We start from the raw sequence: 24,617 nt of genomic DNA, 5'->3' as shown, positions 1-24,617 counted from the left end.
GTGATCAGCAACTAATTATTTTAAAACTGCATGCACTGAGCAAACACGACCACAAGATGACCGCAAACTTCGTTTCATTTTAAATACCGATACTTAAAAAACGAGGTTTTTCTTTCTTTTTTAAATTTTTATTTTATTTATTTATTTATTTAAATAAAACATAATTATTATTTCAAATAAAACATTTTGAGAACTGTAAATATTATTTTTTTTTTAAATTCGGGGCCAGGCTAAGAGCATTTAAAAATGGCATAGTTGTGATATTTGAGAATTTTCTTTGCACATTAATTCAAAGCATCAATTTTTATGAAGATTTATATTTATTTTACAAAACTCTCAGTCAGGGGCAGATTTAGTGATTTGGGGGCCCTAGGCAAAATATAGGAATGGGGCCCTCATTTCAGCATACCTTATATTTAAATTTAAATATTCGTTATATAGCATTAATAGTTAAAAAAAAAAATTCTCTCTCTCTCTCTCTCTCTCTCTCTCTCTCTCTCTCTCTCTATATATATATATATATATATATATATATATATATATATATATTTGGAATTTAGGGGGCTTTTGGCTTCCAAGTTGTCTAGTGCCAAGTCTACCCCTGCCCTCAGTATATATTGGGAAAATAAAGCATCGACATGAAGCAATATTAAATATATGCAAACCGAGTTCTACTTGTGGAATAGATGTGCTGTTTTGGCATAGCATTTTATGAGAAAATTCCCTTTAATGTTAAGAAAGTTCCTTTTCATGTTTTTTTTTTGTTTTTTTTTGGCCTGCAGTGTAATGAAAATGAAAATACGTTTAACCTACAAGCATATTGAACGTGTCTAACATGTCAGGTGAGTATCATACCTCAACGCCTCTTCAGTAATGATGCAAAGAAAATGGCTGAAATTGTGTTTGAAACTTGTTTCTTGTTTATATGATCCAATAGATATTAACACATTATTATTAGAAATGAAATCTAACAGAAATGGACCTAGCTGTGTATATACAAATTGCGTGTTATAAGGTTTTGTTATAAAATATAGAACTTTATTTAGTCAACAACAACAATAAAAGAAAAGAAAAAAAAAAAGCACAGTAAAGTCAGTACCATAACATTAACTTTGAAGAACACCTATTTCCAATAATATTTTATACACAGAAAATATTAGAAAAGACAAAATGAAAGACAAACCACAGTGGTATATAATGTATTACAAATAGAACCCCCGATATTGTACAACAGTCATTTGAAGCAGCCTGCTTTACCACATGTCAAGCAATTCCACAAGACAGGCAAGAGAGACATGAGAGTGAAGTCCACGAAGCTTCCTAACAGCTTGACTTGTGCATGAAGTAATTCTCTGTTCCTTTAAATCAGTCTCTATGTTCCTTTGTGGTTTTCACATAAAGTGATTCTTACATAAAAGACCATCCATAAACATCTACACAACAACATAACTGGGTTGTAACTAATAAAGCTGTACAGTACAAAAACATTTCATGCAAAAAATGAGAACAATTCTCCTAAAACTCTGGGACGACAGTCTAAATGACCGGATCAGGTGGTTAAAAGTGTGTTCCTTGATTCCTCTGTTATAAAGATGTACGAGGTTATCACATTATGGCATACAGTTTTAATATGCATTTAATTTAGAAAAAAAAAACAAAAAACAAACTCCAAACAAACAACGTCCTGATTTGAATCCTATGCATTCTGTAACTTTGTGTACTAAGTTCTTGTGCGTGCAATAATTGTATGTACTATTTACAAATAACGTGTTAACATGAGTAAGAGCATATCGTTACTATGTGGGATGTGCTTTTGGGTTAGAACCAGAACTAGTGACTTACAGAAGAATTTTGCACATGTAGTCATATAGACATGGAAGATCAAGACCATTACAAAGACATAAAGCTGATGTTTTAAACTTCCTGCGTAGAGCTGGGATGATTCTGATGCACTGTACACAGTGTTATCCCAGTCAGGTAATGACTGTATGAATATTCTTTCCTCGGCTAAGTATTCAGACAGTTATTATTATAATTATGCTCGAGTATAGCTAAAGCAGGGGTGTCGATAAAGGTCGTACTCAGGCCGAGTAAATGAATTTTGAATCTGTGCTCTAAAGCAAGATCGTCTTGTGAACCATAACTGAAAAATGTAGTCAGGTGTTTTCCATTAGAAGGCGAAAATAGAGCTCAGCTACTGGAAAAAAATGTGCTAGCCACCGACACAATGATTTGTAACCCTTCATCAGCATGCTAAAATTGGACATATAATAGCAATTAGGTCTATTTCAGTTCCAGGTTGTAACAATACAGAAAGTGGAAAAGTTCCAGGGGGTGAATACTTATGCATGCCACTGTATGGAAAAACCATAATCTGGAAATTTTTTTGTAATGAATTGCAATTTGTTGATCAGGTTTGTAGGAGATGCATGTTCCGTTCATGTGTGTATTCACAATGCAACTTTCAGGTGAATGCTGATAGAATAAAAAACACCTTTAAGAGGCGCTGTTCATGTGTTATTGATCTAACAAACTAACTTTTTTTTCCCGTCTGGCCCACGTTGGACACTGGACTAAGTGTAATGTGGCCCGTTACCTAACAGGAGCTAAAGCAAACAAAGTGTGACTGATTAGGAATACAGCTCGTAACCATGGAAACTGCTTGGTAAGTAAAACCACTGGTGCTACAGCTAATGTCTTATTGTATATTACCTGGTGGCCTATTAGGATCACCTATAAATGAGGTGCCATGAGTATTTATCCACTCAGTATATACAGCATGTAACTGTGCTTTCGCCTTTCCAGTAATACAATCACACAGTTCATTAGGACAAGAACACTATAATAAATATGCTATACGAAGAATAACAATAATAAAATATCTGCACAGAAGAATCATATACACAAAACTGTTTGTTTTTCTCTCTTTTTGTGCTCTTAGTACAAAGATATCCACAGAGTCTAACTATGTACAAACTACAATAAATACTGCCTACTCTCGCTGCTCTAATGTGTCCATTAAGTCCATGGGTCACGCTGTAGTTTAACTTATTTTCATGTGTGATGTGTTTCAGCGGGTTGGAGTTTTTGCTTGAGTCTTGTGGATGCATGTACTTTATGCGTCTCTGTGTCTGTTCCGGCCTCCTCAGCCTCCTCCTCGTGTCTCAGCTGAGCTCCTCTGGGTCTCGTGGTGTCTCCGGTTACGCGGTTTGCGCTGCTCTTTCGGTTCATACGGGTCTTTCTTGTCGTGCTCAGCGATTTGCCAGTAGTCCTGGCAGTACTGGTTGATTAAGCCCATCTCAGGCTGGCTCAGGATGGTCAGCAGGTCTTTATACTGCTCAGCACTGGGTGTCCAGGCACTGGTCTGTAGGGGAACAGCGGGCATGGCAGGTATAGAGGCTCCGGTCTCCATTTGGATGCTGTTGACAGTGCGTACTGAGAGCACAAGCAACTGCAGCTTGACCAGTGTGTGCTTGAAGTTCTTCTCTGTGGCTGTGCACTGGTAGGTGCCGGCATCTGAGAGCTGCAGGGAGCGCAAAAGCAGGCCCTGATCTGTGTGCAACACACGCCCATCTGAACGAATCTGACAGAAACAAAGAGTAGACATATCAATATAATAATAACAACAATAGTATTAATAATAATAATAATAATTAACTCCTTTTGACATTAAAACACTATTTAGCTGTGATCACACTAGATGTTTTAATCCAACCACCAGTGCATATCTTAGGTCTAATCCTATGGAAAGTGGTTGCAAGGTGGTCGGAATTCTGCTAATTTTTGACAGAATAGAGTGCTTTCACATGTTAAAAACTACATCGAGCACTTTTTTAGGTGATACTCAATCAGGTGATGAAACTAAATTACTCATGCTCTTGTTACTCAGTCAATAATAAGAAGTATTTACAGTATATATTAAATGAAAGATATTTCAATGTAAATATATCAATTCAATACAACTAATAATAGAAAAGCCCTGTCTTGTAATATTGCCATTTATCTTGTAATAAAACCTTGCCATTATATAAAAAAAGACCTTGTAATAAATTTACTCATAATAAATTTGATCTAGCTCACTAGATGAGTACAGTAAAGTAGTAAAGTACAGTAAAGGGTAAAGTAGTAAAATACAGTAAAGCGTAAAGTAGTAAAGTACAGTAAAGCATAAAGTAGTAAAGTACAGTAAAGTGTAAAGTAGTAAAGTACAGTAAAGCTTAACGTAGTAAAGTACAGTAAAGCATAAAGTAGTAAAGTACAGTAAAGCTTAACGTAGTAAAGTACAGTAAAGCGTAAAGTAGTAAAGTGTAAAGTACAGTAAAGTGTAACATAGTAAAGTACAGTAAAGTGTAAAGTAGTAAAGTACAATAAAGCGTAACGTAGTAAAGTACAGTAAAGCGTAAAGTAGTAAAGTACAGTAAAGCGTAATGTAGAAAAGTACAGTAAAGTGCAACATAGTAAAGTACAGTAAAGTGTAACACAGTAAAGTACAGTAAAGTGTAAAGTAGTAAAGTGTAAAGTACAGTAAAGTGTAATGTAGTAAAGTACAGTAAAGCGTAAAGTACAGTAAAGTGTAACGTAGTAAAGTACAGTAAAGTGTAACATAGTAAAGTACAGTAAAGCGTAGAGTAGTAAAGTGTAAAGTACAGTAAAGTGTAACATAGTAAAGTACAGTAAAGCGTAAAGTAGTAAAGTGTAAAGTACAGTAAAGTGTAACGTAGTAAAGTACAGTAAAGTGTAAAGTAGTAAAGTACAGTAAAGCGTAAAGTACAGTAAAGTGTAACAGTAAAGTACAGTAAAGTGTAACATAGTAAAGTACAGTAAAGTGTAACATAGTAAAGTACAGTAAAGTGTAATGTAGTAAAGTACAGTAAAGTGTAATGTAGTAAAGTACAGTAAAGTGTAAAGTAGTAAAGTACAGTAAAGCGTAAAGTACAGTAAAGTGTAAAGTAGTAAAGTACAGTAAAGCGTAAAGTACAGTAAAGTGTAACATAGTAAAGTACAGTAAAGTGTAAAGTAGTAAAGTGTAAAATACAGTAAAGTGTAAAGTAGTAAAGTACAGTAAAGCGTAACGTAGTAAAGTACAGTAAAGTGTAAAGTACAGTAAAGTGTAACGTAGTAAAGTACAGTAAAGCGTAACATAGTAAAGTACAGTAAAGTGTAACTTAGTAAAGTACAGTAAAGCATAAAGTACAGTAAAGTGTAAAGTACAGTAATGTGTGCATGAATCCACTCTGCCTAACATATTTTGTCCAATTAAAGTAATAAAAGACACTAATAAAAGGTATTGTATGAAACCCAGCATAAAACATCACCCGCATTTATGTCAAATGTATATGATTTTTGATGAGTGTGTGATTTTTGAGGAATATCATACAAATTGTGTTGAAAGAAAAGCTACAAGCATTAGCCCTTGTGGAGTGTGTAGGTGTGAAGTGGAGTGTGTAGGTTTTGGTCATGGGAGCATGTTGACCATGCATGAGACAAATGCAGAACACAAAACTCTGACTTTGGAAGTTGGAAGGTACCAAAATCCTTCACAAGCGTGTGACTAATCATAACCATATAAAATGGGCACTAAGTAAATGTGAGCACGATAAAGCAGTGATGTGTGATGGGAAATGCTACAAACCTCTCGTCTCCTGTCACTGTTCTCCTTCTGAAAATGCCATTTGATGGACACATGAGGAGACCTGGCCTGGCACTCCAGGAACGCTGTGCTTCCCTCCACTCCATACTGCACCGCCTCCAGAGTGTTTCTATTGGCTGGAAAAATAAAACAAAACAAAACAAAAGCTCAGCAGAACCCAGAATGTAAGAGCAGTTACATTTTTACACCATTGTTACATTGTGTAAATCAGACTACTGCTTATAATCCATTTCTCACCATTGGAGTTGTATCCTCTGCACTGTCTAATCGGGTTGCCGTACTTCACATCTTGCCTTCGACTGCGCCTAGAAAATCAGAGCATCAATGCCATACATAGTCAGAATCTCTTTCATAACTGGACAAGTCTGAGATGCTGAGCATCCCAAAATGGCATTCTTTAACGTTCAGTGATGATAAAATTGTTTGTGTTAGAGTAAAACTGAAACTAAAAAGATGTTTGGAAATGAATGCAAACTGTTTATTAATAAAGTAAAGCTGTATGCATTATGGAAAATAACTAAAATACACTCACTGAGCAATTTGTACACCTACTCATTCATGCAATTATCTAATCAGCCAATCATGTGGCGGCAGTGCATTGCATAAAATCATGCGGGTATCGTCCAGCAGCTTCGGGTAATGTTCACATCAACCGTCAGAATGTGGAGAAATTGTGATCTCAGTGATTTTGACCGTGGCATGATTGATGGTGCCAGACGGACTGTTTTGAGTATTTCTATAACTGCCGGTCTCCTGGGATTTTCACACACAACAGTCTCTAGAGTTTACTCAGAATGGTGCAATACAGAAACAACATCCAATGAGTGTGCATGGAAAAGCCTTGTTGATGAGAGAGGTCAATGGAGAATGGCCAGACTGGTTCGAGCTGGCAAAAAGGCTACAGTAACTCAGATAACCACTCTGTGGTGAGAAGAAAAGCTCAGAATGTCAGAATGCACAACACATTGAACCTTGAGGCGGATGGGTTACAACAGCAAAAGACCATATGAGGTTCCACCTCTATCGGACAAAAGCATAGACTGGTCTGATGAATCTTGATTTCTGCTGAGGCACACAGATGGTAGGGTCAGAATTTGGCACCAACAATATGACTCCATGGACCAAACCTGCCCAACTGTGTCAACTGTCCAAGCTTTTCTTGGCACACTTTGGGCCTGTTAATACCAATCAATTATCGCTTGAATGCCACTGTCTATTCAAATATTGTTGCTGACCATGTGCATCCCTTCATGGCCACAATTTACCCATCTACTAATGGCTACTTCCAGCATGATAATGCACCACGTCACAAAGCAAAGGTCGTCTCAAACTGGTTTCATGAACATCACAACGAGTTCAATGTTCTTCAGTGGCCTCCTCCAGTCCAGTGATCCAGCCACCGGATCTGAATCCAATAAAAAACCTTTGGGATGTGGTAGAGCGGGAGGTTCGCAGCATGAAAGTGCACCTGAGAAATCTGCAGGAAATGCACGATGCAATCATGTCAACATGGACCAGAATCTCAAAGAAATGTTTCCAACATCTTGTGTGTGGAATCTTCTGGAATCTATGCCGCAAAGAACTGAGGCTGTTTTGAGAGCAAAGGTAATTTAATTTAAACAATAAAAAAAAACTCGGGCAGATTAACATTGTAGTAAAGAAATTTGAGCTGCAGTCCATCATTTATAGTGATCCTCCCATTTTCTGCATACACACACACACACACACACACACACACACACACACACACACACACACACACCTCTTGTGGTTGGTGGAGTAGCGAGAGCAGGACTTGCCGTCCCAGGCACAGTAAGGGTCCCGGGCGAGGCAGCAGTCTGCACACCCCTCTCCGTACACATCACATCTGTGCAATGCCAGGTGAGTCACTCCCACTGCTGAACTCACATACAGTTGTTGCTGTAGAAATCAGACCACACACTAGTTGTTTACTGTCACAGAATCTTTGTGATAGATTCCTGTTTTTTTTGTGTTTTTGTCTCTGTTCCAACTCCACCAATATCTTATCCGTGTCTTCTTGTGATGATTACAAAGTGAATTTATATCCTACCCTATGAACTCAAACTAACTACGGCCATTCACTGAAACTGAGATAAGTGTTTTTTTTTCAGTGCTCAGCCAGGGTAAAAAAATTTCCACTGTATTTACAGCGAACATAAAATGGGTTAATTTGAACTTGTAAAATCAACTGAACAAAGTTCATCTTCAGAAATCTTTCAATATCACTTTTTTTTAAACAAGAAAATGTACACTTACTCGTTTTGGAGAAATCTTCATTGTGGTTATTGGTGTTGGAACCTACAGTATGAAGTAATAATGTTATTATGATCTTTTCTGTAATGCTAGCATTTAAAATAAGGTAGTTACAGAGAGATAGAGGGGATTACTCACTCTAAAGACCTCCACTTCCTCCAGAACTAGTTCCTCAGTCTGTAGATCATCTCGAGGAAGAACAATGACTTTCTGCACCGTGCCTCTGTCTGTCGTTGTACAAAGCAACACTCAGTAGATACAGTGCCCTCTACTAATATTGGCACCCTTGGTAAATATGAGCAAAGAAGGCTGTGAAAGTTGTCTTTAGTGTTTTATCTTTTGATCTTTTGTTAAAATAATTCACAAAAATACTCTGGTCTCATGGATAGCAAACAATTGCAAACAAAACACAGGCTTATAAAAAATATCTTTATTAAATATAGGTGTGCAATAATTATTCATACCCTTTTAGTCAATACTTTGTGCTACCTCCCTTTGCCAAGATATCAGCTTTTTTAAGAGGCTTTTTTTTTTTTTCTTGAAACCCTTCCAAACAACTTGTGGTGATGTCGGTGACTTCGGATTGTAGTTTTGGAGACTTTCTGAACACAAGATACAACTGACTTCTGTAATTCTCCAGCTGTGATCCTTGGAGATTTATTGTCCACTCGAACCGTCCTCTTCACAGTGCGTTGAGACGATATAGACACACGTCCAATTCCAGGTCGATTCCTAACATTTCCAGTGGACTGGAACTTCTTAATTATGGTGGAAATGATGGTGGAAATGCGCATTTTCAATGCTTGTGCTATTTTCTTATAGACACTTCCCATTGTGAGAAGCTCAACAACCTTTTGCCGCACATCACACCTATATTCCTCGCTCTTACCCATTGTTATGAATGACTAAGGGAATTTGGCCTGTCTTACCTCATATTCATACCCCTGTGAAACAGGAAGTCATGCTTGAACAATTTCCGGTTCCTAGTCACCCAGGTGTACTAACAAAAATGTAAAATATCAAAGGGACTATACTTCAAATATATTTTACTCATATGAATTCATAGGGGTGCCAATAATTGGGGCACACATATATTTAACAAAGAGGTTTGTTTTTTTTAAAATATAATCTTGTGTTTTGTTTGCAATTGTTTGATATCCAAGAGAGCAGAGTATTTTTGTGAATTTTTTGAAGAAAATACAAAACAATAAAGACAGTTTTTTCACAGCCTTCTTTGCTCATATTTGGTGGAGGGCACTGTAATGACTCAGACTATATAATTTCTAGTAGCCTGTAACACATGAGAAGGTTTAGCTGAGAGTTCAGGCAGATTAGCCCGAGCTCTGAGTGGGACAGGGATTAAAAGCCAGGAATAAAAAAGGCGACTTTTGAAAGTTTGATATTTATTATTACTGATCTACTTTTGAAAATTAACAAAAGTAGTCTGTGGTTACAATATATGGTTTCACTATATTCCGACTATATTCAGAAGACCATGAAAGGTTTACCCGATAGTAGGATAGTAGGAACCAGTCAAGGCTCCAGATTTTATTTATTTATTTAATAATACAATATTAAACTTTTCTAATTGCTATAAACTATTAAATTACCAACAAAACTTCTCATAAGATTACATCATTCTTCATTAAGTCCAAATACAGCCACGGGTCACTTTAATAGACACATGCTCATTCTTGCAATTATCCAGTCAGCCAATCATGTCTTGGCAGCACAATGTATAAAATCCTGCAGATAGAGGTCAAGCGCTTCAGTTATTGTTTACATCAAACATCAGAATGGGGGTAAAATGTGATCTTAGTGACTCTGATCGTGGCATGGTTGTCGGTGCCAGACAGACTGCTGAGTATTTCACACACTGCTTATCTCCTGGGATTTTCACACACAACAGTCTCTAGAGTTTACACAAAATTGTGAGAAAAACAGAAAGACGTCCCGTGGAAATGAAAGTAGATTGAAAAAGACCAGGCGACATTTTCCCAACATATCGTCAACTGTCCTGTTTGGGTGAGCCTGTGCCCACTGTAGCCTCAGAATCCTGTCCTTGACTCAGAGCAGTGAAACCTGATTTGGTTGAGCCCTTCCGTCTCAATGTTTGACACGTGCATTCTAAGATGCTTTCCTGCTCACCACGGTTGTCGACGGTGCTTATTTGAGTCACTGTAGACTTCCTGTCAGCTCAAACTAGTCTGGCTATTTTCCTCTCACCTCTCTCATCAAAATGAAAATCCCAGGATGTCAGCAGTTTCTGAAATACTCAAAGCAGCCGGTCTGGAACCAACACACATGCCACGGTCAAATTCTGATCCCATTTTGTCCCATGCTGATGTTTGATGTGAACATTAACTGAAGCTCTTGACCTGTTTCAGCAGGGTTTTATGCATCATGCTGCCACATGACTGTCTGAATGCATAATAAAACAAACGAGCAGTTGTACAGCTGTTCCTAATAAAGTGGACAGTAATTCTAAGTGCTAGTATTTACTGACAATAGTAGCTTCTTTAAGACTCAATATATTTCTCATTGCATCTCTCATGCTTACATATCTAGTTGTCTCACCTGTTCCTAAGAACAGCACCTCGTAACTGCCATCTGCTGCTGCAACTTGGTCCACAGTGATAGTGGTGAACTCGTAATCGACGTTGGTGCGCACCACCAGGGGGCGCTTGTGCACTGGATACACGGCATTGTACATGGTGGGGTGGTTCCGCATGAAGTTGATAACCTCGTCTGGGTAATCTTTAGTGGATTTCATGTTGGGGGTGAACGTCCCTCCTGGACACTGGGTTAAAAAGACAAACATTTAGTAGATTGGACACTACATTGTGTGTATGTGTGCCCTTCTATATCTATCTCATCTATCAGAACAGATACAGTCGATATTTTAATAAACTTGTAAGTGAAATTCCACTGTATTGCTTTAGCGCCCAAATACAGCACAAATTAAGTAGAATACAAGAAGAATCATCAGATGACAAGTAAAAAAAAGAGAAAATCAGTGAGAGAATGAAGGATAATGGTAGCTATAATAATAATGCAGAATATCTGCTGAATTGCACCATAGTGTACAGATGCTTTCATATCTTAAATGAAAATGAATCTGTTTTTCATTTGTCCCAAGCAGAGGAATTTGGGATTTAGTCTAGAAACACATCAATGCTGTCCAAAACCCAGACTTATGGTAGACGGGTAGTGAAGCTTAAAAAAACTAATTTAGTCTCACAGGGCCAGGCTTGATCTCTCATGAGAATACATGTCTCTCACTGAGACGGTCTTTCAAAAACTTGGTAGTAAATTGTGGTGAGAATGAGAGCAAACAACACTACACCCACAGAGCTTTCTCTCTGAAATCCGCCCGCATAGTACCATATGCTTGTAGTTGGTTGGACAAGCCACCTTTTCCAATCACTGCTTCTACTTTGCCTAGATGATGCATTTGGAAATTTGGAAATATGCGTTCCCCCTATCTTCCCAGCCTGCCCTTAAGCCAAAATTTCTCACGGGCATCTCCAGAAATATATTCTTGTTAGAGATCACGTGTGGCCTTGAAAAATTAAACAGCTGTCAACAGAAAAAAAAAAAGTCTGTGAATATCAGTTTTGTGAGATAAACAACAATGACAAAATACTACTACTTTGTAAACTACTAAATTGTTATTATACAATGCTCAGGGATAGATGATGAAGGACGTGTAAACAAAATAGAGAATAAATAGAGCTAAAAAGTACCACGTGACAAATGTGGGGGGAAAAAACGATGAGAAAAGAAGAAGGAATTGAATTTCCCCTACAGTAGTTGGCAAGCTGTTCGACGAAACTGGAAAGCTGTGTTAAAAACGCGTATTAGGGTTTGTTGGACTGTCTCTGTGCATTGAAATGTTTGTGTGTGTGTGTGAGAGAGAGAAAAAGAGAGACGCTTACTGTCCCAGGCCGTGGGTAAGGGATTTTCCCCTGGTAGGCTATCCACTGGTAGTTTGGACCTTCCTTGTGGGCAAAGGGGCCATTAAAGACCATACGCACGTCGGCCATGGAATACACACATATGGCTGAACCTTTAAACACTGACCTGGAGAGGAAAGAGTTAAGGACTCATCACAAATCATTTTGAGCTATTAACGGTTTACGTATATATTGCTCACTCGTACACATTCTTTCGTGGTCTTGTGCATACAATGTAGAGTAGTACACATGATCATTATGGAATAAACAGAGCGAGCGAGAGAGAGAGCGAGAGAGAGAAAACGAGCTGTGAAAGCACTCCTGCCCTGCAGCAGAAAGACAACACATTTTTCATTACCATGTAGCAGTGTGCGTTTGGCTTTACAAAGCTTAGACAAAGCCTGGAGGCATCACTGATTTAATCTGAAACGGAAAGACTTGAAAATAAACTCCCCAACGCTGATCCCGGTTATTCGCTGTATATTTATATATTTTGTATGTGAACCTTGCTAAAATTGCCTACTGTTCCCATCGGTGGCCTCTGTGCTTGTGCTGAATTCCAGCGTCATACATTACACTGATTGCCGTGATACACAAGGAGCAATATTCTGTTTCTCACTCTTTTTTTTTGACAGGTGAACTGTTTCCTTATAAACCTACTTCTATTGTCTGAAGTCTGCCAAACCATACTGTATTAGATTGGAAACATTTGCAGTAAATCTGCTGTCCTGGCAGCGCGGCTATGAAGCAAAGCACAGTTCACACTCTCCTGCCAATCTGATAAGTCTGATCACTGAGTAGCGTTATTACAAGCAAAGACTGTACGCTACATTCACCGATACTTACCCAGACACTGAGAAGACTCCATAGATGACAGGATTCTTGGTGTCTTGAGTCTTCTGAATAAACACATCCCCTGAAAAAGTGCACAGGCTTAGTTCTGTGATCAGATATGGATCAATACTGCCAAAAATCTCTACAGGGGAAAAGAGCTGAGGAAAAAATGTTAAATACATTTTAAAAATCCAATAAAGTTCTCATAAAGTTCATATACTCTCTCTCTCCAACTCTCCCATACACACAGACACAGTAAATTAACCCCAGAAGGTTATAGACAGTGTCCTGAGCCAAAATGAAAAAGAAGGTTAATATGACAAGAGGGAGAAGCACACATTGCTGGACATGCTTGAGTAATATAAGACTGTAAAACGGCAGAGAAGAATAGAGCCTCAGAAAGGGAGAGAGAGTGAGAGAGACAGATGAGGGGAGGGGGTGGGTAGGTAATATCTAGAGGGTTCAGGTCAACCAAGAAGGACACAAAGAAGAGTCAGAAGATTGAGACATTCCATCAGACTAAGACAGGAGATGACCATACACAGACTGTCGTGCATAATCAGACACAGATTAATCAGAAGCCTGGACCGCATTGAAAGCTCCAGGCTCATTATATTAAGCAGCACACTTGCTAACGCATCCTCGAAAAAGCAAACAGCCATAAAATCCTCACTGGCCCTGAGACGACATGGGAAAACACGAGGTCAAACGGTCCTTTCAGGAGTGAATTCCCTCTACACAATCACAGAAATAGAATAAACACTAGCAAGGAGGAAAGCTGGAGGCCAAGATGAGGGAGGAGGAAGAGAAAAATCGGCATGGAATGTGATAACTGAAATGAACCGGGCCCGAAGTGACTACTTCACTGATTTGAGAGCCTGCAGAAGCGCTAAAAATCCGTGGTTCACACATTTGGATTCAATTGTGGCTAAAGAGATGAAGACTGGTTGTTTCTGCTGGATTTATTGCCCAATTCTGTTTCACCCTGTCAATCAAATGCTGGGCAAGACTCCCTTACCTTCTGGCAAGTCTGGCTAAGTAATACATTCACAGATTCACACAGTCATAGACACATCCACAGAAACAACACATACAAACACCATACACACATACAAGTGTGTAAAGAAGGCCTATGCTTTTTCACGTCTGTGCCCAGTTTTCCAAAGTGTACTTTTTTAACTAACTACATTTCGAACTGAATGTAGATCACTCCAGAGATTTCTTTCAGACATTGGAAACCCATTTGGCCTGTTATTTGACTTCAAGCACTTAACCTGAAAGAAAAAGAAGCATTTAGGCATGAGGAAAAAAAGAACAGAAATGACTGTTTCCAAATGTCAGGCTCTGGAGAGCTATAGCAGTCAATCCATCCAACTTGAATGCTTTACACAAATGAGCTGGATCAGGGCTCTTCTCTCTGGCCTCCATTCCCCAGAGAACTCTTAATTTAATTCACACCAACTCATTGGAAAAATGAATTGGGGCAGAACTCAAACAGCTCCAGATATTATATTATATATATATATATATATATATATATATATATAACACATATGAAGTCAGTCCTCAGCAAAACCACCACCAGTGAGTTTTTGGTTGAAGCAGTTCGCCTCTGATTTACATATAAGGAGATACGAAACATCCTCTTAACTGGGAAAGCACTGTTCTAGGATTCATCCAAAAACTGAGCCTGTAGTATGAGGACTATCACCACATTGACAATCTGAAAATGAGTTAAAAAAAAACAAAACAACTGAGAGAAATGTGTGATTTAACTCCGAGAAGGATAGACTATTTGAAGAAAAATCGAAAAGCCTGCAAATAGATCTATTCATTTTTTCCACAGACGTAGCTCAAACAGTACCCTGACCAACTGTATGTGTTTTATCGTCCTGCTGGCAAAAGTGTGATTTCTTGGGATAACACGGACGTATTCCTAATTTGATGGCCGTGAGCCAATTTTTCCCAGCTGCTACTTTTGTCTCTGTACTACATGTTCTTAAAATCAGTGGAATTTCATTGGATGACGTAGCAACGCACCTACCACATCGAATGTATTCATTGTAACTCCACCCCTTTTTTATAATTGGGAGGGGTTATCTAGGATTTAGAAACATCTTATAAACAAAGACACATATTCATGAAAATATGGGTTTATATCTTATAGAGCTAAGTATCTGATATGATCATAAACATAAAAACCTAGAAACAAGACCAACTGATCCAAGATAAAACCACTTCCTATAGTGAAATAATGAGACACACTTACGGAGCTCGTCGAAGTGCGTCTCAATGCCATCAGCCCCGGTTACGGAGCAGATCAGTCGAGCCTTCAGGAAGGTGCTCCACTTGTTAACCAAACAACAGTGACCACCATCATCATTCTGTAAAGACACAAGGAAACAGCTAGAGGTTAAATTATATGTGATAGCTCGAACTCTACAATCTTGAAGTTTTGTGTTGTAATCAGATGCAGGGCTTTTTCTAGGGCGCCACCAGCTTGGGGTCCCCAGCACCCCTGCCCCCACCTGACTCACCCACCCACAACAAAGAGAGTACCTGGCCTGGGCATGTATAAGTCACGTAGTGAGCAGTTTGTCGCTACGTAACTGAATGTCAGTAAAAGAAGACTGAAGTGTAGTAATTTTATCTTCAGTGAACGGAGGCCAGACCAATCAGAGCACAAGGACAGATAATGTACTTTGCATGGCTCTGTAGCAGCTAAATTCCTACAATGATAGCGCCTCCCCTTGGCTACTAACACCAAACTAGACTAGTCTTATATTAGATAGCCAAAAAGTTTTAGATTTTATAGGTCTGGTAGACCTGCAAACAGTGATAGCACCGAAGGCAAGTTTTATGATAAATCCAACTTTTTGTCTGATCATGTCATATATTGACAAGTAAATTATCACAGCTTCTGTAAAAAAAAAAAAATAAAATAAAATTTAGGCTACTAGCTGAGCTGAGAATGTTGAGCTGGAGAACTGACCATTATTTTTCTCAAGTTTTACTACCTGCACCATTGAGTTGAGAATCGTTGTTCATATCAAGTAGGTCCATCAGCAAGATTTTTACAAACGGATTATTAAAGTTTACTCAGTCACTTTGAGTAGTTTTCAACTCTCATTCATGTAATTATGGGAACATTAAGAGAACATTATAGGAAAGTTAAGAAGACATTAGGGGAACGTTTGCAAACCTAAAAAAAAAAAAAAATCTTTCTATTTCCTGGCTGACAAAAAAACAAACCTTAAAAATGTATGTTCTGGGAACCAAAAATTGTTAGCTGGTAGAGATTTAGAAGGCTTTCCCATGGGGTTGGGACATGGGGGGCAAAATGGCCAGAAACGACTCTGATCATATGCATGTCCAGGACTAGTGTCTTATACGTTTACATACTACACTTGTGTATTCTGTCTCAAATACTGCCACTCTCCATGATTCAGCGAGCCTACAGTACAACTGTACAGTGTTTTCGGTGGTGTATAAAGTCTCATGAATATAAAGTAATACAAATCCATTGTATCTTATGGATCCCTGTCTTATATATGTCACAAATATAGTGGGGTCCAGAAGTCTGAGACCACAATGAAGATCTTGGATTTTTTTAAGAACGTAAAACTGGAAATAAACAGAAAGTTGAACAGTTCTGCAAAATCTAAAACAACAACAACAAAAAAGAGAAACTATTCAATATTCACGATTTCTGTTCACTGTTTAAATTTTATGCCAATTTGTGATTTTGAACATATTAACTCCTTTATACAAAAGGTCAGATTTTCTGTGAGTCCTATCCCTTCATATTCACTAGTGGTTCCAGACTTTTGGACCCCACTGTATGTGCAAAAGTCAGGCAGCCGTTTCAATAGCTCGTTAAATCTCTGTATTTGTCAATATTCTCATTTAAAATAACCCAAGGGATTTGCATCAGTGTTGTCCATTTGTAAAATGTGAAAACTGGAACAAAGGCTTCATCGAGTAATCTGACCCAGGCTCCACAAACCAGACATTTGTGTTTTAACCAATGTTAAAAACAAGACCACGGGTTTTTATTTAGGAATCTCTCACACGGTGTAGTATATGTGTGGGCTGCATGGGTGGGGTGGGGTATGGTTGTAAACATTGCCTCTGAGCACTGCTTAGACCCATCTGCTATGGATGGCTGCCAACTCCAATAATGAGGCATGGCAATGCCCAGTGACCAGCAGCCAACAACTACCCACACGTTACAAACATTCAAGCGGAAAAGAATGGATTTGTGGGAATAAGAATAAGAATCATTATTACAATATGGCTCATAAACATGACCACAGATAACTATCAATTTAGGACTCATTATATAGGTGTGAAGCACTTTGGATTTGAGCAGCTGATTCAGAATATGAATAGTGAAATTGATGGGATGCCCATGAATGTCTAGTTGTTTCAGAAAAAGTGCCTCTATGCAGAATGTGCCTGTCTGTATATGTGATGTGCATGTATGTGTATCTCACCAAACAGATCCTGCCAATTCTGGATTGAGTCATGGGGGTCTGACCCATCTCTGAAGCCTTCTCGCGAAAGAAAAAGTACAGCTTGTCGTCGTTCTTTTCCGCACTGTCTGGTATGAGCTGTGCATGGACAAACGTGGGATCTGAGAGACATGGACATGAAGGAGAAAATTACAAGAAAGAAGTGGTGAAAAATACCGACAAATTTCACTTATAGTAAAACCATGCTATATAATGTATATTTCAGACAACCTTTATTGAACCTTTTAAACTAGGCCATTCAGAATATAGGAGGCCAATGAAAATGTCAAAACCACATCATCAGAGAGATATGTGACACCATGTATGTCATGCTAACAGGAATGCAGATGGATTCAAGTGCAGTTCAAGCTTTGATAAGAGGCTGCAGACAAATCCAAATCGATAGAGAGAAACATATCAAAAACTGGCGATCTACAAATGGGCATAAGCTTGGCATAGACAGGAAACGAGGAAACGAGGGCAGGATTTAAAAAGACGGGAAACGAGGACAAAGACCAAAGGCTTGGTATGGCTGTCGCGGCAAAATATAGAAACACAATACTTCGCCCCGGACAAAGACACACAAGGGGTTTAAATATACGACGTAATCAAGGGAATGACACAGAACAGCTGAGACATTAGGAAAGAACCAATAACATAACAGGGCAGGACAGAAACCAAAACAAACACACGTGTCAAAAGTTAACAACGTTAATGATAACCCGGAAGTGCGCGCTATCGCATGCTATATTGTCACGGATGCACTTCTGTTGTCATGGAAATCCGTGACAATATGAGTGTATGCAAACTGGAATGTATTAGAGAGAGAATGTACCTGATAGTATGATTACAGTTCAGAATGTGCACCTTAAATGTACGTGTTATTGTCTATGTACTTCTGTCTGATCTGTCTTTGGTCTGTATTTTGATTTGTTTTCAATTTGTGATTCTTATGTTGTGTCTTTCTGCAGTTTCCCTCAGGATCAATATCTGTCTGTCTGTCTGTCTGTCTGTCTACCTGTCTTGTATATCCATGGTACTGCTCACAAAGAGAGAAATTCTGATACATGTCTGTGCATCTCTGAGCACCTAATGTATTGGCAAAACAAAGTGTGCTCTGATTATGAGATTACAATGATTATAAGAGATTATGCAAAACACATCATGCTCGGGACAATAGTATGTTCCATCATCCTCTGGTGTGTGTCTCAGTAATGGAGGCAGGACGAACTCCTGTGTGGTGCATACCATTGAGCCAGCGCGAGTTGTACTGGTCGGTCCTCATGGCCGTGTGCTTCCCTAGTGTACGGAAAATGGCAGAGTCCGTTCCCATAAAATCGATGTACACTCCAGCGTAGAGCTGGCCATCTGTCCAAAGAGACACAGAGACCAACAGAGAAAGAGGAGGCAGAAATGGATACACAAGCATTAAAGGTGTTCTAACTGGATCCCACTGGGAAAGGAGGAATTAATGTGCTCATTTTTGTGTGAGTTGAGCTACATTACATGAGTAAAGAGCTCTATAAAGCAGACCTGAATAATAAAAACAAGTTAGTGGTCAGGTATGGCTAAGGTCCTTACTGATCAGCGCAGACACACTGTTTAATTTGGGGTCGAATGGGCATTTTCCTTTCCCAGAATCCACTTTACCAGGCTCCAGACGAAAGATGTATTCCTGGAATGGGGGGGAAACAGGAAGAGTCCACATTAATGAGTCTACAGTGTACATTAGAAGAAACGTTATCGATTGCGATCTTGTCTCAGCTTCATAGAGTTTTCCTGGTTTTCCCATTGTCAGCAGCTCAAAACCCGTAAAATAATGTTTAATATTAAGTGCGACTTTTCACTGATTTCCTTCTCTGCGGGAATGATCGGAATCTATTGGACACTGTGAAAAAACAACAACAAGAAATGCAGTGTGAAAACGTAAATATAATGCTACACAGTTACAATACGACAAAGCAAAGCATCGAGTTTGGCTGGCCACATGTAGCCACACTGCATTTATTTCTCATGCAGAAGAGTATACTTTTATAATGTGGCAGCACACAATCCATTCTACAAACCATAATCCATATGGTTAATACAAAATATGTCGGAATTGTTAAGATTCCTCTTCAGTAGCACTGATAAAAATTTCACATCACATATTCATCTATCAAGACCAAGTTTGTAAAGCAATCCATCACGCTTCTCGGGTTAGTAACAGTCATTCAAGTAAAACAAAAATGTAAAGTGATACAAGAAATACAAGAAAAAAAAGCATGACCTCAATAAGTCACTGGAGTAAAAATATGCTGGTATAAAATCTATCCCAGTAATAAAGTTATGTAAAAAAAAAAAAAAAAAAAAAATCTGATCGTCTCATCAAACTAATTACCATTCACAGCGTTTTACTTTTCAGTAAAACTCCGTTTTTAATGTGTATACACCAAGAAAAGACAGGATTCCAACCTGCCGCAACATTCTGGTTCATGCACGAGATCTTGGTGAGTGTTGCTGGATACACATATAGTCAAAACAAATTTTATCCATGGAAAGTTATCTAACAGGCACTGCTTTTGAAGTGCACTCCCCATGACGTAAATACAGATTTATCTGGATGCTGCATGATTCACCCAAACAGCTGTCAGGATGGAAGTTCCAGCAAAATAAGATTAGAATCGGTTGTGAATGCTGTGAAAACGATATAGAATTTGATGCATTTACGACATTGAGATAAAAGCAGACATCTAAACACGTTTCAGTGTGAATCTCCAATTCAACAGCTGCAATGCATGAAATTCATGTCTCGACAAATCATCTATAATGTCACACCCTTGAGTAAGGGCAACATGCCCCCGTTTGGGATCTGCTCTGCTCGGACACTTTACAAGCATGCCTTAAAATTTAACACTTAACCCAGATTAATTTTTTTGGCTGACTCATCTCTTTGAGCTTGTAATAACCTACAATCAGTGGGTGTCGGGAGGGTTTGGCACTTTTTTTTTAAATACACTGTCTCTAAATGCACTGTTTGGGCAAGTGTAGGCAAACCTGACAGGATGAGGCATCCAAAATCAGCATTTTCCCCCCATGTTTATTTATGTTTCCCATTGACACATTTAACAGCAGCCAAGAACAGCTGCTAGTCTGTGCACTCTCGTCTTCTCCTCTCCTACCACACTGAACTAACTCGAATGCCACGTCATTGATGATACTAGAAACAAAAATTTGCTTTTAAATTGAATGCGAGTTCATTTTCACAAATTTGACACCTTTTATAGTGTATGTAGATAGGTTTACTGTGAGCGCTCTTCCCGCTCTGTTCCCTTGTTAACACTTTTTCCTCGTTGTTCCTTTAATGAACTCTTCTACCACTGCACGAAACCAGTTTCAACCAGGTACGGACAGATAAAGCCCCTCACCATTTGCATACATTCCTTTGTCTCCTGGAATACCAGTTGATTTCCTATGATTTCCTGAATACCATATATGGAGTTGTTCATGTCTTACATTGATATGCTTCCTGTTTTATGTAAATAATGCCCTTCCGCCTAGCCAATCAATAGTTAACCCATTGTCTCTGTTGTGTGTCGAGCTCAATACATATACTCTGCCTTTCTGTGAATAAATCAGAGCTCTTGCCATTTGAATTTTGTGTGTCTGTGTGTCATTTGGCAGCTCGCCGAAGCGCTCGGTGCAGGAAGTGTGTGGCAGGGCGAGGTCGCCTTTTTTCTCGTGTACTATCGCCTTCTATTTTCTTAAAAATTTTAACCCCAAGGTCGCAATTCCTAACAGTTTGAAGTATAGAGAGTTAAGAGTTAATCAGACAATATTTCTGTCCTACCAAGACATAGAACTTAAAAAAAAAACCCCACAGAAATCCATTAAGGAGATTTAAGTATATCCCTCTCCCTCTTGAGCAGTGATATCATGTCCCACCTTGGGTGCATAAGGCTCAGGCGAGGCACTGGGTTCTGCTGCGCGACTTGTTCGGCCTCCTGCTCGAAGATTCTGATTCTGGAGCAAAGCCTATGAGACAAGCAATGTTAGTGGGTTAAGCTTTCACTTCACACTGTAGCTTATTGTTTAAGAGTGACAAAGCAGTGCACTTAGTTTAAAAAAAAAAAGAGTCATTGTGTCATGCTGACCAATTCCATGCTTTGTCAACAGTGGTTTTGAATGATACTGTTATCCTGTAAGATGCAGAGCATGCGGACATGTCTGTGGCAGGCTGGGAAAACCCACTGCATGTGGCCAAATTTTGGCAAATGACCAAAAACCATTTTTAAAAAATCTGTTTTTTTTTTCTGCCTATAACATACTTTGAGAACTCTTTAACATTTTAATACATTTCACCAACATGATGTAGAAATGTTTTTATTTGCTTTTAATTCTTGCTTAGGCAATTTCCTTGTAAACATTTCACTGGGTAAGAAGCAAGATTAACAGATGGGGTGGTAAAACAAATCAGTCTGCCTGTAAATGTCTAAAACCATACGACCTTGGTGTGATTTACAAACACGGTAAATTACATTATTTGATCAGGATGCTGTATACATACGTGGCTCCTAATCAATTCAGTTTGTAATCAGACAGCAGAAACATTTCATTTGATAAAAGCACATAGTTTTCAGAACGATATAAGGTAGAACATTTTACAAGGTGCATGGTTTCACCAGGCCACCCTACATATAGTCCCCTCTGATATTATTGGAATGCAAGGTCGATTCTTTAGTTTTTGCTACACACTGAAGACATTTGGCTTTGAGATCAAAAGATGAATACGAGACGATAGATCAGAATTTCAGCTTTCATTTCCTGATTTTTATACTAGATGTGTTAAAAAACATAACACCTTTTGTTTGAACACACCCATTTTTCAAGTGATTAAAAATATTGGAACATGTGACTGACGGGCGTTTCTTCTTGCCCAGATGTGCCCTGTTAGATTAATTATTTAAACAAGTAATAGCTCTGAATGTATACTCTTATTTTGAGCACTGGGTTTTTGATTGTGAAAACTGCATTTGGATAAACCAACATGAAGGCCAGAGAGCTGTCTTCGGCAGAAAAGTAAGCCATTTTAAAGTTGAGAAAAAGGGAAAATCGATCAGAACCATTGCACGTAGCTAATACAACAATTTACAGTGTTGTGAAAAAGGAAGAAACCTGTGGTGTACTAACAACCAGACATGGAAAAGGTCAGCCAAGGAGAACAACAGCAGTTGGTGACAGAAAAATTGTGAGAGCTGTGAAGAAAAACCCCAAAACAACAGTGACCTCACAAACAATAGGGAAGGGGAGAAGTTATCACAATCCACCGTTCGAAGATCACTTTGAGAGCAGAAATATAGAGGCCATACCACAAGGTGCAAATCACTCATGAGCAATAAGCATCAGAAGGCCAGATTAGAATTCACAAAGAAATACAGAAATGAGCCACAAAAACTCTGGAACCAAGATCAACCTCTACCGAAGTGATGGAAAGGCCAAAGTGTGGAGAAAGAAAGGATCGGCTCATGATCCAAAACATACAAGTTCATCTGTGAAGCATGGTGGAGGTAGCGTCATGGCTTGGGCTTGAATGGCTGCTTCTGGAACATTCTCACTAATCTTTATTGAGGATGTAACTCTTGATGGTAGTAGCAGAATAAATTTAGAAGTCTACAGGAACATGTGTATTGTCTGCCATTTTACAGAGAATTGCATCCAATCTAATTGGGAGGAACTTCATCATGCAGTAAGACAATGATCCAAAGCACACTGCCAACTCAACAAAGGACTTCATCAGGGGAAAAAGTGGAAGGGTTTAAACTGGTCAAGTCAATCATCGGAGCTTAAACAAACTGAGCAGCATTTCACCTCCTGAAGAGGAGACTGAAGTTAGAAACCCCCAGAAACAAACATCAACTGAAAGAGGCTGCAGTAAAAGCCTGGAAAAGCATCACAAAAGAAAGATGCAACAGTTTGATGATGATGTCAGTGGGTCACCGGCTTGATGCAATTACTGCAAGCAAGGGCTATGCAACCAAATATTAAGTGCTATTTACTTTAAGACTATCTGTTCCAATACTTTTTCTCACTTAAAAATTGGGTGGTCTACCATCAAAGGTGCCATGTAATAAGTTGTTTAACACATCTAGATGTAAACATCAGGAAATTAAAGCTGAAATTCTTCTCTATCATCTCATATTCATCATTTGACCTCAAATCCTAATGACCAATGTAGAGCAAAAACAAAAGAATTGGCCTTGCCATTCCAATACGTTTGGAGGGGACTGTACATGAAAGGCATGTTTTTGTATATAAGGCTGCACACATGCAGTGCAAATCCAACTAAAGTCCAGCTCAATACGTAAATTCAAATTGTCTATACTAAATAAAGCTCTGTCATTGTGCAAAACCCCTTTCACTGTGTAAGTGTGTGTTTAAATGGTGGAAATAAACAATATATGATAAAAACCCAAGAATAATGTAAGCTCCTAGGCTCTGTTTGGCAAGAAATCGCAATGATTTATGTAATCGTTGCTACACTTTATAGACACACAAAGATACATCCTAAAGCACTTGCATTTCTTATTTAAACAGTGCAGTTGTATTCAAGTGCAAAATATATGCAAAGATGATTAGGTAAAATGGACTATAAAGAAGTGATAAATTAGGATCATCTCAGCCAATCAAAACCAAATAGACAGTCTAAACACAATGACACCTCATGAAAATGCCTCAGTTAAAGAGGAAGCACCAAGAAATGCAAGAGTAGTAATCTAACCAGAAAGTAAAAAAAAATAATAAATCACAAAGCTCACATCTTTCTTGTGATCTCATGCAGCTATGTAACGTAAGGTTTGAATAATGTGAGATTTACATTTCCTATATACGCTGCATGACATAAGAGTTGCTTATTACATGAAGTGTCCAATTAAGCAGGTTGTGGATCTATCTGATAGATATAGCTAGTTCTATAAATATTCATAAAATCAAATCCATCGTCTGCTACATATTATCATCACTGTGACTATTATTACATTTTTCAATTATTATTCCACGGCATCCTTAATAATCACTCTTAATGTGTAATGTCAAATAACCCAAAATACCTATGCACACAATGTTAACAATATGCTGTAGAAATAGGCATAACTCTCTATTTTGCTGAACAGATCCATTATTAAGGATTACTGAGACCAATCCTAGCAGAAGACATTCTCAGTGGCAGAGATGGGGTAGAGCAGCCAAAAATTTTACTCAAGTACAAGTAAAACTATTTATGAAAATAATTACCCAACTAACAGTAAACGTAATAATGTCAATAAGGACTTGAATAAGAATAATAAAGTATCCAATGAGAAGACTACTCAAGTAGCGAGTTACTAGTTACTTCGGATCGGATTAAAATGAAGG

The 24,617-nt window shown here is 38.4% G+C and overlaps 1 protein-coding gene across 2 annotated transcripts in view; it reads right to left on the bottom strand.

Annotated features, from left to right (window-relative positions):
• Nucleotides 1-1,016: 1,016 nt before the first annotated feature.
• sema3fa (sema domain, immunoglobulin domain (Ig), short basic domain, secreted, (semaphorin) 3Fa) overlaps nt 1,017-24,617 on the bottom strand; it is a 59,036-nt gene continuing 35,435 nt past the window's right edge. Inside the window, exons 6-19 of one of the 2 annotated variants that reach the window (XM_017480288.3) lie at nt 21,153-21,242; nt 18,810-18,903; nt 18,477-18,596; nt 17,211-17,350; nt 14,984-15,098; nt 12,727-12,796; nt 11,863-12,007; nt 10,502-10,724; nt 8,063-8,151; nt 7,928-7,969; nt 7,413-7,570; nt 5,888-5,955; nt 5,633-5,766; nt 1,017-3,583 (exon numbers count right to left, since the gene is read on the bottom strand). In XM_017480288.3, the coding sequence (XP_017335777.1) occupies nt 3,146-3,583; nt 5,633-5,766; nt 5,888-5,955; nt 7,413-7,570; nt 7,928-7,969; nt 8,063-8,151; nt 10,502-10,724; nt 11,863-12,007; nt 12,727-12,796; nt 14,984-15,098; nt 17,211-17,350; nt 18,477-18,596; nt 18,810-18,903; nt 21,153-21,242 (1,926 nt within the window). In that variant the 3' untranslated portion in view covers nt 1,017-3,145. The remainder of the gene's footprint in view (nt 3,584-5,632; nt 5,767-5,887; nt 5,956-7,412; nt 7,571-7,927; nt 7,970-8,062; nt 8,152-10,501; nt 10,725-11,862; nt 12,008-12,726; nt 12,797-14,983; nt 15,099-17,210; nt 17,351-18,476; nt 18,597-18,809; nt 18,904-21,152; nt 21,243-24,617) is intronic. The other variant, XM_017480290.3, reaches the window with a different exon arrangement.

The sequence above is a fragment of the Ictalurus punctatus genome, chromosome 11 (assembly GCF_001660625.3).
Source record: "Ictalurus punctatus breed USDA103 chromosome 11, Coco_2.0, whole genome shotgun sequence".
Classification (NCBI taxonomy): Eukaryota; Metazoa; Chordata; class Actinopteri; order Siluriformes; family Ictaluridae; genus Ictalurus; species Ictalurus punctatus.
This window is presented reverse-complemented; position numbering and strand designations above follow the sequence as displayed.